Source organism: Martes martes (assembly GCF_963455335.1).
Source record: "Martes martes genome assembly, chromosome: 7".
In the NCBI taxonomy this organism is placed as follows: domain Eukaryota; kingdom Metazoa; phylum Chordata; class Mammalia; order Carnivora; family Mustelidae; genus Martes; species Martes martes.
The window spans coordinates 21,280,405-21,294,907 of record NC_137894.1 but is presented as its reverse complement, the minus strand read 5'-3'; the positions used below and the strand labels follow the sequence as shown (position 1 = coordinate 21,294,907).

The following is a 14,503-nucleotide window of genomic DNA, read 5'->3' as shown; positions in this document are numbered from 1 at the left end:
AAATGCCTCAGTGCCAATATGTACAAAATTATGTATGTATCTATCATGCACAGTCCTAGAGACATGGTCATCACAGGGAGAGCAGTAAGTAATACAAGCCTGCATGCCACAGCAGAGAACATGGGAGAGGGGGACAGAAGGCTTCTCAAAGGCCTGGGCATTCACAAAGCATCATGGGCAGCAATGATCTCAATACAGATAATGTGTCTGGTGTTTCTATAAAATATGTAAATATGCTTGGTTATTACACGTATGCAAGAATAAAATCATTTTTCCTTTTGTCCAGCATGCTTACCTGTTATAGAGAAGAATGTCTGGCTTCCAAATCAGGCCATCTGGGAAACGGACAGTCTTCACACCCGGATATTCTGACATATTCCATTGTAAATAGTGATCTGTCCAAGACTGACACACAGAGACAATGACATTAGCAGCACTTTGCTTCCCTGCCTACTTATATTTCTTCTACAAGATTATTAGATACATTCAGAGCCAAAACGAGATCCAGATACTTATTTACATAATTGAATTGTTATCTACAAAATATAAGGAAACTGGGAATTAAATAATCTCTTCCAAAATGACCATGAATAGCACAAAAAATTACATTTAAGATTCTGCTGTCACCATGATTACATTCAGACGGTAGCAGTAAAGTTAATTCTGGTCCACTGCATGCCCCCAAGCCTTTCCCTCCCACAGCAGATGGGGTTTTTCTAGCCAAATGAGTGACTGTTCTGCTTTCAAAGTTCTCCACTGAAAGGACACTTGGGAAAAATAAATTCACTTATTTCAACTGGAATACGAACTAAGCTGGCAAAAAGGAGAATATTTATTTCCATGAAACAATTTTGTGCAGCTGCTAGGGAACCTCTCAGAACCTTCTAATGGGGGGCTGTTTTTGGACTGGAGTCTGTATTCTCATGCAGGAATAGTGCTTCTGATGTCACAACTGAAAAATGCAAACACTCGGCCTTGGTGGTCAAACACTGAATCAGGACAAGTGTGCAGATGAGGACTCAAGAAATAGGCCTAAACACACCAGCTCAGGTGCATCTCCTCGGGGCCAGGCCTTAAATTGGTCCTTGAGTGACCTCTGCCAGAGGAAGGCCCATGCCTGGAGTCCCTTGTCCAGGGCCACACAACCCACCCCTACCTGGAGTCCACCAGCTCTACAAAGACTGGTCAGGAAGGATCCCACAGGCAGCTGCTATACAAAGAGCACCACCAAGCCAGGGTTGCTGAGCTAGCCCATTTGGACTCAGCAGCTCCTATAGATGTGCCATAATCAGAGCAGACCCCAGCAAAGGACCCATCCTATATCCAGTCTCCCTGGGACCACCTGTACTCTGGAGCTCAGACCTTCTCAGACTTAGAAAGGTATCTGATACAACACTTCCAGCTGGGACCAAGGCAACTCCCATAATCAAACGTATCATTGTTTCTGCAGCAAAACATGCATACTGATACTAAGTCAGAAAAATAAATGCCTTCACTGCATATCTATTTCAGTTTGATTTTTAAACTCCGTGAGTCTGATGCAGAGTTACAAAAACAACATCAAGGGGGACAAAAGTCCTTTAATTTTCAAAGCTGTTGAGATTTGGGAATTGCAGCCACGTGGCCGTGGATCACAGAGCATGTCCCAGAGATCCCTCCATCCTCTGGAGAGGACAGCCAAGCATCTGGAAAGGCGGCCCCACTTCTGGGACCATCTGAAGTCAGATGAGAGGGATGGCTGGGAGAGTAATGTCACTTTACAGCCATGAGCCTCTGAGAATGATTTGTCAACGTATAATGTGCTGGAGAATCACCTGGAGGTATTTAGGATAGAAAGCCACCCTACTGATACTTCTAATTGAAGTGGGTGGTTGGTGGAGGGGAGGGGAAGGAACGTTCCCAGAGGGCCAGTCTTGGTGAAGCTGGTTTGCAGGAATCCCTGGGCATTACCAAACTGTGTTTGCTCCAGACTGCTCCACCTCTGTCACCCCTGGCCCAGGGCACCATTCTTTTTCTTTCTTTGTCCTGGTGATGAGCCCGTTCATATCCAACACCTGTGATTTCTTTACTAGGATCTCATCTTACCCTGCGATGCTTCTCTGGGTTGGTGACTCATTATCACATAGCCTGTCACTGTCACTATCAGCACCATGTTAATAAGGGTCACAGGGCTCCCAGAACGAAGGTGGACATGGGAAGAAAATACCCATCTCCCCATCCTGCTGAAATGAGGGGCAAAGCAGGGAGGTAAGGCAGGGAGTGGGAGTGCTTGGTTGGTCAAAGCTCAGCCTCTTCTCATGGCACCATGTGTGAGCTCTTGGATACCTCCCAGGAATGCCCCCCTACCTGACTCATGATCTTAGCTGCATGTGTCCTGTAGGCATATACCCTGGCCATCTTGTTTGTTTCATGTAATGTGCACACCTCGCTGGCCAGGAATGCTAGCATGACAACTATTTCTATTTGCAAGAGGAGACTGGAGCACAGAGTAGCAACATTCTTTCTGTCAGTCCCCAGGTCAAGACTCAGGGCTGCATTGTTCGACTTCAAGAAGAGTGATCTGGGATATAGAAGGAAGCAAGATGGTGGAGGAGCAGGAGACTGAAATATCATCAGGTCCCAGGAGTTCAGCTGCATAGTTATCAGACCATTCTGAACACCTACAAACTCAACAGGAGATAGAAGAGAAGAGGAGCAGCAATTCTTGGAACAGAAAATCGACCACTTTCCGGAAAGTAGGACATGTGGAGAAGTGAATCCAAAGCGACAGAAACATAGACCGCAGGGGAAGGGGCCGGCTCCCAGGAAGTGAGAGAGCAGGGGAGCACAAAATTTGGAACTTTTAGAAGTCTGCTCCACTGAGGGATGTTGCTCCAGAGGCTAAGCAGAGGGTGGAGCCCTCGGAGGGACAATGTGGTCTCAGGATCCATGGGGTCACAGAAAGACCAGGGGTGCCCGAGTGTGGCAGAGTTCCTGGGTATCAGAGTGATGAAGCCGGCTGCAGAGACGGAGCTGAGCAGTGGGCTCTCAGCTCGGGATTACCTTAAACTGTGGTCTGAGGCACAGTTGGACCACTGTTCTTGGAGCGGGGACCCCACAAGTGGCAGATCCAGAGACCTCCCTCCTCCTCTGGGAGAAGCAACGTGGGAGCACGCTGCAGGAATCTGCTGGATTTGGAGACTCTAAACGGGGCCGTGCACCAGATATAGAAATGCACGTCACAGGCTGGATGAGCACAGTGCTCGATGGCCGGAGACCAGGGAGAAGGGAGGGATTAACTGTTTTTCTCTGAGGGCACACTGAGGAGTGGGGCCCTGAGCTCTTGGCTCCTCTGGACAAGAGATTGGGAGGCTGCCATATTCAGTCTCATCCTCCAAAGCTGTATGGAAAGCGTTCAGGGAACAAAATATACCTAGAGCGAACCCTAGCAGATTACTTAGCCTGGCCCCTGACAATATCAAGGGCGGTGCAATTCTGCCTCAGGCAAAAACATCTGAGAATCACTGCAAGAGGCCCCTCACCCATATCAGCAAGAACATCCAGCCAGACCAAGTTCACCCATCAGTGAGAACTGTGGAACTCCAGAGCTAGGGGAAAGCAGTACATAGAATTCATGGCTTTCCCCCATGATCCTTTCGTCTTTCAAAGTTAAATTTTTTTAATTTTATTTTTTCTTGTTCTATTTTCTAAACTTTTCTTCTTTCCTATTTTAACATTTTTTAATTATTTTATCTTATCAATACCTTTTTTTAAAAAAAGTTTTAAATTTTCATTTTATAGTCATATTTTATCCCTTCATTGTATTTAACCTTATTTTTTGTATACATATAGATTTTTTTTCTTAAAAATTTGGAAATATTTTCTTCTAACAGATCAAAATATACCCTAAATCTAGTACATAGATTTGTTCTAGTCTCCAGTCTGATCACATTTTCTCTTTTTTTTCTTTTTCCAAATAACTTCTTATCAATTCGTTTTTTAAAAGCTTTTTTAATTTTCATCTGTATAGTCATATTCCATCCCTTCATCGTGTTTACCCTTATATTCATATATATTTAAGTTTTTCTTTCTTTAAAGTTTTGGGAGGTAGTTTCTTCTAAGAGACCAAAATACACCCAAAATTAAGTGGGTGGCTCTGTTCTATTCACCAGTCTAATATATACATATAATTTTATTTATTTTTTATTTTTTAATTTTACCCCTTTTCTTCTCCCCCTGGTTTCGTGTCTCTTCTGATTTGGTTAGCATCTTATTTTTCTGGGGTCTTTGTCACTATTCTCAGTATTTTGTTCTCTCATTCTTCTATTCTTATCTGGATAAAATGACAAGCAGAAAAATTCACCCCCCCCCAAAAAAAGAAGAAGGAGGAGAAGGAGGAGGAGGAGGAGGAGGAGGAGGAGAACTAGAGACAGTAACAACAGCTAGGGATCTAATCAATATGGACATTAGCAATATGTCAGAACTAGAGTTCAGAATGACGATTATCAAGGTGCTAGCTGGGCTCGAAAAAAGCATGGAAGATATTAGAGAAACCCTTTCTGGAGAAATAAGATTCCTTTCTGGAGAGATAAAAGAACTAAAGTCTAACAAAGTTGATATCAAAAAAACTATTAATGAAGTACAATAAAAAATGGAGGCTCTTACTGCTCAGATATATGAGGCAGAAGATAGAATTAGTGTTATAGAAAACCAAATACTGGAGAATAAAGAAGCTAGGCAAAAGAGAGACAAACAACTACTGGACCATGAGGGGAGACTTCAAAAGATAAGTGATACCATAAGACAAAACAATATTGGAATGACTGGGATCTCAGAAGAAGAGAAAGAGAGAGAGTAGCAGAGAATTTCCCTAATATGGCAATAGGAACAAGCATCAAAATCCAGGAGGCACAGAGAACCCCCCTCAAAATCCACTCCCCATCATCTAATAATAAAACTTACAAGTCTCAGTGACAAAGAGAAAATCCTGAAAGCAGCTTGGGACAAGAAGTCTGTAATATACAATTGTAGAAATATTAGGCTGGTAGCAGACCAGAGGCCTGGAAGGCCAGAAAGGACTGGCATGATATATTCAGAGCACTAAATGAGAAAAATATGCAGCCAAGAATACTATAACCAGCTAGGTTGCCATTGAAAATAGAAGGAGAGATAAAAAGTTTCCAGGATAAACAAAAATTAAGAGAATTTGCAAACACTAAACCAGCCCCTACAGGAAATATTAAAAGGGGTCGTCTAAGCAAAGAGAGGACCTAAAAGTAACAGATCAGAAAGGAACAAAGACAATATACAGTTACAGTCACCTTACAAGCAATACAATGGCACTAAATTCATATCTCTCAATAGTTACCCTGAATGTAAATGGGCTAAAGACACAGGGTATCAAATGGATAAAAAGACAAGACCCATAGATATGCTGTTTACAAGAAACTCATTTTAGACCCAAAAACATTTCCAGATTTAAAGCGGTGGAAAACAAGGGGGTGGAAGGGGTGGGAAACAATTCACCATTTTAACAGACATTAAAATGAAGCTGGGGTGGTAATCCTTTTATAAGATAGGTTAGACTTTAAGCCAAAGATTATAATAAGAGATGAGGAAGGACACTATATCATACTTAAAGGGTCTGTCCAACAACAAGATCTAAAAATTTTTAGATATCCATGCCCCTAACGTGGGAGCAGTCAATTATATAAACCAATTAATAACAAAATCAAACAAACACGACAATAATACAATAATAGTAGGGGACTTTAACACACCCCTTACCGAAATGGACAGATCATCTAAGCAAAAGATCAACAAGGAAATAAAGGCTTTAAATGACACACTGGACCAGATGAACATCACAGATATATTCAGAACATTCCATCTCAAATCAACAGAATACACATTCTTCTCTAGTGCACATGGAACATTCTCCAGAATAGATCACATCCTGGGTCACAGATCAGGTCTCAACCCATACCAAAAGACTGGAATCATTCCCTGCATATTTTCAGACCACAATGATCTGAAACTTAACTCAATCACAAGAGGAAAGTTGAAAAGAACTCAAATACATGGAGGTTAAAGAACATCTTACTAAAGAATGAATGAGTCAACCAGGAAATTAAAGAAGAACTGAAAAATATTCATGGAAACAAGTGAAAATAAAAACACAAATGTTCAAAATCTTTGGGACACAGCAAAGGCGGTCCTGAGAGGAAAGCATACAGCAATACAAGCCTTTCTCAAGAAATAAGAAAGGTCTCAAGTACACAACCTAACCCTACACCTAAAGGAGCTGGAGAAAGAACAGCAAAGAAAGCCTAAACACAGCAGAAGAAAAATAATGAATATTAGAGCAGAAATCAATCAAATAGAAACCAAAAGAACAGTAGAACAAATCAATGAAACTAGGAGCTGGTTCATTGAATTATTAAGATTGATAAACTCCTGGCCAGACCTATCAAAAAGAAAAGAGAAAGGACCCAAATCAATAAAATCATGAATGAAAGAGAAGAGATCACAACTAACATCAAAGAAATACAAACAATTATAAGAACATATTATGAGCAACTATATGTCAGCAAATTTGGCAATTTGAAATGGATGCATTCCTAGAGATGTATAAACTACTAAAACTGAACTAGGAAAACAGAAAACCTGAACAGACTCATAACCAGTAAGGAGACTGAAGCAATCATCAAAAATCTCCCAACAGGGACACTTGCGTAGCTCAGTTGGTTGGGTGGCTGCCTTGGCTCAGGTCATGATCCTGGAGTCCTGGGATCGAGTCCCACATCAGGCTCCCTGCTTGGCAGGGAGTCTGCTTCTCCCTCTGACCCTCCTCATTCTCGTGCTCTCTCTCTCTCTCTCAAACAAACAAACAAACAAGTCTCCAAACAAACAAGGGCTGAGGGCCAGAGTGCCAGACAGCTTCCCAGGAGAATTCTACCCAACATTTAAAGAAAAAATGATAGCTATTCTTCCAAAACTATTCCAAAAACTAGAAATGGAAGGAAAACTTCTAAACTAATTTTAATGAGGCCAGCATCACCTTGATCCCAAAACCAGACAAGGATCCCATCAAAAAAGAGAATTACAGACCAATATCCTTGATGAACACAGATGCGAAAATTCTCACCAAAATACTAGCCAATAGGATTCAACAGTACATTAAAAGGATTATTCACCACGACCAAGTGGGATTTATTCAAGGACTGCAAGGTTGGTTCAACATCCACAAATCAATGTGACACAACACATTAATAAAAGAAAGAATAAGAACCATATGATACTCTCAATAGATGCTGAAAAAGCATTTGACAAAGTACAGCACCCTTTCTTCATCAAAACTCTTCAAAGTGTAGGGATAGAGGCTACATACCTCAATACCATCAAAGCCATCTATGAAAAACCCACAGTGAGTATCATTCTCAATGGGGAAAACCTGACAGCTTTTCTCTTAAGGTCAGGAACACAACAGGGATGTCCACTATCACCAATGCTCTTCCACATAGTACTATAAGTCCTAGCCTCAGCAATCAGAAAATAAAAAGAAATTAAAGGCATCCAAATCAGCAAAGAAGTTGTCAAATTCTCACTCTTTGTAGATGATAAGATACTTTATGTGGAAAACCCAAAAGAATCCACTCCAAATCTAGACTTCATACAAGAATTCAGCAACGTGTCAGGATATAAAATCAATGCACAGAAATCAATTGCATTTCTACACACCAACAGCAAGATAGAAGAAAGAGAAATTAAGTAGTCAATCTCATTTACAATTGCACCCAAAACCATAAGACACCTAGGAATAAACTTAACCAAAGGGGCAATGAACCTGTACTCAGAGAACTATAAATTACTCATGATAGAAATTGAGGAACACACAAAGAAATTGAAAAATGTTCCATGCTCATGGATTGGAAGAATATATATTGTGAAAATGCCTAGTCTACCTAAAGCAATCTACACACTTAAGGCAATCCCTATTAAAATCCCATCCATTTTTTCCAAAGAAATGGAACAAACAATCCTAAAAGTTATATGGAACCAGAAAAGACCTCGAATAGCCAGAGGAATGTTGAAAAAGAAAGCCAAAGTTGGTGACATCAGAATCCCAGACTTCAAGCTCTATTACAAAGCTGTCATTTTCAAGACAGTATGGTATAGGCACAAAAACAGACACATAGATCAATGGAACAGAATAGAGAGCCCAGAAATAGACCCTCAACTCTATGGTCAACTAATCTTCAACAAAGCAGGAAAGAATGTCCAATGGAAAAAAGACAGTCTCTTCAACAAATGGTGTTGGGAAAATTGGAAAGCCACATGCAGAAAAATGAAACTGGACCATTTCCGTATACCACACACAAAAATACACTCAAAGTTGATGAAAGACCTCAATGTGAGGCAGGAATCCATCAAAATCCTTGAGGAGAACACAGGCAGCAACCTCTTTACCTCAGCCACAGCAACTTCTTCCAAGAAACATTGCCAAACGCAAGGACTTCATCAAGATCAAAAGCTTTTGCATAGCAAAGGAAACAGGCAACAAGACTAAAAAACAACTGACAGAACAGGAGAAGATATTTGCAAATGACATATAAGATAAAGAGCTAGTATCTAAAATCTAGAAAGAACTTATCAAACTCAACACCCAAAGAACAAATAATCCAATCAAGAAATGGGCAAAAGACATAAACAGACAATTCTGCAAAGAATACTTCCAGATGGACAATAGACACATGAAAATGTGCTCCACATCACTCAGCATCAGGGAAATACAAATCAAAACCACAGTGAGATACCAACTCACACCAGTCAGCATGGCTAAAATTAACAAGTCAGGAAATGACAGATGTTGGCGAGGATGTGGAGAAAGAGGAACCCTCCTACACTATTGGTGGGAATGCAGGTTGGCGCAGCCACTCTGGAAAACAGTATGGAGTTTCCTCAAAAAGTTGAAAATAGAGCTACCCTATGACCCAGCAATCGCACTACTGGTTATTTACCCCAAAGATACAAATGTAGTGATCTGAAGGGACATGTGTCCCCGAATGTTTATAGAAGCAATGTCCACAATAGCCAAACTATGGAAAGAACCTAGATGTCCATCAACAGATGAATGGATAAAGAAGATGTAGTATATACATATATACAATGGAATACTATGCAGCCATCAAAAGAAACGAAATCTTGCCATTTGCAACGACATGGATGGAACTAGAAAGTATTATGCTGAGTGAAATAAGTCAATCAGAGAAAGACAAGTATCATATGATCTCTCTGATATGAGGAATTTGAGAGGCAAGGTGGGTGGTTTGGGGGTTAAGTAAGGAAAAAATGAAACAAGATGGGATTGGGAGGGGCATAAACCATAAGAGACTCTTAATCTCATGAAACAAACTGAGGGTCACTGGAGGGTAGGAGGGTAGGGATAGGGTGGCTGCATTGTGGACATTGGGGAGGGTATGTGCTCTGGTGACTCCTGTGAAATGTGTAAGCTGATGATCCACAGACCTGTACCCCTGGGGCAAATAATACATTATATGTTAATTAAAAAAAAAAAAAAAGAGTGATCAGTAGGCTACCAGGGCCGGTTCTTCTAAGCAAATGTCTCTGCACTGGCAGACTTCCCACCACAAGGAGGTGGGCTCATCATCATCCCAGAAGGTGCATCTCATCTGCTCACTTGGAAGCCAAGCTGGATCTCCCCTACCTACAGGACAGGAAAGGTGGGCTGCAGGGAGAGGTGGAAATTAGGCAGACCCAGGTTTTCACCAAGCCTGTGGCAGAGCCAGCTGTGTGAGCTCAAGCAAGTTGTTAAACAAAAAAACACAGGCCCCAAGTTACTTGGCCAAGTCACCAAACTGGGGCTTAATACTTAACTGCAGTTTCAATCAACTCCAGAGATTTAAGCCTTAAAGGGCCAGTCTGGAATTTTATGATCAGCATCAGTGAGGTCAACTGTCAAATGCCCCTCTTTATCCTCCAGTGGAAGACGAGGTGATCCACTTGATAAGACCCCCTGCCCTTCCCTCTAAGGGAAAGTGACCTTGTCTGAAACAATTCTTTCTTTTCTCTTGCTTGTAACTTTCTTGCCCTGCCCTCCATCCTATAAAAACTTTCCATTTTGGGCAACTCCTGGGAGTTCATTCCTCTCTACTTGCTGGGTAGGGTGCCGCCCAACTCACGAATTGATCATTTAATTAAGCCAATTAGATCTTCAACCTTACTTGGTTGCAATTTGTTTTTTTTCACAAGGTAAACCTCCCTCTCTGAGCTGTGGCTTCCTCACAGGTGCCCTGCCTCGCAGGGCAGGACGGTGCTGTGAGGATGAAATGTGTACAGTAGCAGGTCAGTCACATGGCCCTAGCAGGAATGTGACAAATAATGATGGCTTACAAAAAAAAAAAAACAAAAAAAGCAAATAGGGACTCCTCCATTTCACAAGATACTACAGGACAAGACAGATGTAAGAACCAAGCTTTACCCAAAGATATAGAGGCACCATCAACTGGGCACAGGAAGCTGTAGCAGGAACCTTGGCTCTGTGTACCCTGGGAGCAGGATCAGAGCCTAGGACCCCAAAGGTTTCCATGAACATTTCTGAAGACCAAATATGTAAAAGGGCTTGTAAGCAATCATGTTCCAGAAAGAGGTTTTTTATCCTCTCGAAGCACTCACTCCCCACTCAGAAAGTAGGTCCCTGGAAGGCAGAGGTCCTGCACAAAATCTTCTGACAAACAGTGTCTGGCATATTGGGTACCTGATAATAAATGTCAACCTAGAAACGAAGGCCACGTTCTTCATCTGGGATCAAAACAGTTGACTCAAAGAATTCTCAAAACACATATGTGGGGTGCCTGGGTGGCTCAGTGGGTTAAAGCCTCTGCCTTCGGCTCAGGTAATGAAGCCAGGGCCTTGGGATCAGGCCCTGCATCAGCTCTCCGCTCAGCAGGGAATCTGCTTCCCTTCCTCTCTCTCTGCCTGCCTCTCTGCCTACTTGTGATCTCTGTCAAATAAATAAATAAAATCTTAAAAAAAAAAACCAAAACATACGTATGGCGTTTTCCAAAACCAAATCTTTCACACCAACAACCAGTTCTTGATTCTCTGGACAGGAACCAGGTGTCCAGCCATTCAGTTCAATTCTGATCCTCTTTACCTGGGGTTAGTGTCAGATAATTACTCCCAGATCATCTGGAAGAATCTCTGCTTTTCCTTCTCTTCCTGTTCCTGTGGGATCCCTTCTCATTACATCTTCAAGGTATGATTATGTAGGGTTGTTACAGGGACATACAAGGGAGGAAGGGGCCCTGGATGTGAAACACACCATAGGAACCCCAGTTCTTCCATGCATCTGAGAACTGGCCTCATTAGCGTTTGCCTTGAGCCCATAGGAAACTTTTTAATTGTGTGTGCATGCACATGCATGAAAATATTTATAGTAGGAGAGCAAGAGAGAAGAGAAAGTACGTCTGGTATAATAAGAAACATATTTGGTCTATGTCCCAGGTTCTTGGCACAGGGTTTCTAAAACCTTGGTTATTCCCTGAGGATAGGAATGTCTCTTGTTATTCATATATCTGAGCCCACCTAAGATTATTCTAAGGAGGTGAGGTGACTTAAGGTGGGACTCCTAGATCACCTCAGGTAGCCAGGATGCAGCTGGTCATCAGACAGACCAAGCTTTGACTCCCGGGTGGGAATTTTCAGCCCCATCCAAACTTAATATCCAGGCAGAGGAGAGAGAATGAAGAATGGATTATAAAAACCCTTGAACAAAATTCAGAGCTTCTGGGTTGGTGAACAGGTGCCAGGACAGTAGCCCACAGAGGGCAGAAAAGCTCTGTGCCTCCCCCATACCTTGCCCTATGCCTCTCTTCCATTCACTTGTTCCTGACCAGTATTCTTTATAATAAATCAGTAAATGTAAGTGTTTTCTTGAGTTCCATGAGCTTTTCTGAATTTGAACTCAGCTGGACAGAAGTATGAGTATCCTGGACACCCACATTGTGGCTGGCATGCTTTGGGGTTAGTCTTGTGGGACTGAGACCTTGACTTGTAGGATCTGACGCTAACTCCAGGTAGAGAGGATCAGAATAGAACTGAAAGGCTGGACACCCAGTCTGTGTCCAGAGAATCAGAGAACTGACTGTAAGTGTGAAAGAGCATGTACTTGGTGTCAGAAAACTCCATACATGTGTATTTTGAAAATTCTTCCAGTCAGCTGTTTTGATCTCAGATGAAGAAAGTGGGTCTCCTCCTTCCTCCTGCCCCTGGCACTTTTTTCTCTCGGTATGACATCACGATTGAAATCGTCATTAACTGTGGGTTGTTATGAGGGCCCTAAGCAAGGCATTGGCTGGCTTGTGTGTGAACGTGATGTGCGGCATTTCTACGTATCACAGATGAAGTGGTAGAGAAAACAGAAATTAAAAAGGTAAACGTTTTAGAAATAAACATGGTTTACAACCTAACATTCTACAATGTGAATGCTATTCATTCCATAATTAGAATCAGGAAGTACAAAATAGAGAACATAAAAAGGATGGGGAATGTAGAGCCAGAAGAATGGTCAAAATTCCGAGATCAGAGGCCAGACTCTTTTGAAAAGCACAGGCAAGTCTTTGGATTTCTCTTCAGAAACCGAAATGGTTCTTCTATTTCTTCTCATAGATTTAATCAGATTATATCTGACAGGCTCCCCAAAATGATAAAACTACTCTATAGAAAAAATACCCCAAGCGCTTCCTCCTAGGAATAAGAAGAGGTAAACAGAACAGCAACTTTCTCTTCCTTCAGGTTATCTAAATAACTGGAAATTCCTGCCAAATCAAGGGTGAGGGGAAAAAAGGAAAACACAGTCACCAACTGTAACTCACAAGAAAATCTAACTAATTTATTTATTTTACTTTTCCATCCTTCTATTCAGACTGTATAGAAAATCTCTCATTCGCCGAATATTGACCTCAGAGTTCAAATACCCCCGGGGGAAAAGATCATGCAGATTCAGGTTTTCAGAACAGCACTTCAGCAACACGAAGCTCTGGGAAAGAAAATTTGCTGAAGGCAATTTCCTTGATTTTTCTGTACCCTCCTGTCCATATTTCTACCCTGGTCTTCTGCTCTCTGATCTTCACATTAGACATTAGGAGAAGGAAAGGAAAACTGAATTGGGGTAAATCAAGGGAAAGAAAAAGCATGAGAGACTGTGGAATCTGAGAAACAAACTGAGGGTCTGGGAGGGGAGAGGGTGGGGGATGGGTGAACCTGGCCATGGGTATTAAGGAGGGCACATATTGCATGAAGCACTGGTTGTGGTGATAAACAATGAATCTTGGAACACTGAAAAAAATAATAATAATAAAATTAAGATGTTAAAAAGGAAACAAAACAGTCCATTTCTGTAAAGCAGAGATTTTTCCCACCCGCGAACTCCACTGTCCCCACCACCAGCCTGCCTCTTGCCATATCTCTAGGGACTCACTTGGTCACAATATTTTAACCTTTTTGGTAGAATGTAAATTGCACAGCCTGATTATAAATGGCTTAAGAGAAAAAGCTGGGTCTCATCTACTTCTGGGTCTCCCTCACAGGACCCAGTTCAATGCCTTCCTCATAACAGGTGCTCAAAAAAGATTTGTTAAATAGATAAGTGAGATAAGGTGAGTTTTAGAACAAATGAAGTTGCAGACAATTCTGCAAGTGCGAGAATTAATTAGAAACAAGCTGTGCTTGAGAGAAATTTAGAAGTCTCCAGCGACATCCTCCAAAGCAAGCATGTTTATTTATGGAGCCCCTGAACTCAATGTAATAAGTAATAATCTGGCAAAATAATATTTTCCTGGAAAACAACAACTTTGAAAAAAACATTTGCCAAGTCATATATGTCACTGAAGATCATTTGCTTACTGTGGGATAAGGAATGTAGGCATCAAGAAGACAGAGCTGTCTGTGACCTCACACGCAGTGAACATATTAGGCGTTTCTCTCTATATACAAAAATGGCAAGAGCAGGACTGTACCATAGAGGACATGGGCAATTCTGGTTTTATGCTAAAAAGGAAGCATTTGCATTATCTCCCAGAATTTCCAGAGCTTCAACCTTACACTACAGTGTTCAGATGTTATTTGGAGTTGGCTCTATTTTGGATCGTGGTATCTTAGCCCTTCCTAGGTTCCTAGGTTGAGTTTTTTGTTTCATTCGTTCCACAAAAATTATTCAGTGCCTGCTGGGGGTACAGTAGTGAATAAACCCAACTGAGTCCAGCCCTCCCATTGTACATTCCAGTTGTGGGAGGGAGACTGAGAGCCAGAGAACAAATAAACAAAGGATGGGACAAGGGCTCTAGAAACAAAATGAAATGGCCTTATGGAACGCATGCTTCCCTCAAATTGCTATGCTGAGCCCTAATTCCAATGTGAAGATGTCAGAGAAGGGGCCTTTAGCAGGTAGTTAGATCATATGGAAGAAGGCCTCCCAAATGAGATTGTGCCCTTATACAAAGAG

General features: G+C 41.7%; 1 protein-coding gene across 1 annotated transcript in view; it reads right to left on the bottom strand.

Moving 5' to 3' along the window:
• CHRNA7 (cholinergic receptor nicotinic alpha 7 subunit) overlaps nucleotides 1-14,503 on the bottom strand; it is a gene marked incomplete at both ends in the record, with an annotated part of 119,395 nt that overhangs the window by 50,021 nt on the left and 54,871 nt on the right. Inside the window, 1 exon segment of the mRNA XM_080809189.1 lies at nucleotides 296-405. Coding sequence (XP_080665315.1) covers nucleotides 296-405 — 110 coding nt within the window.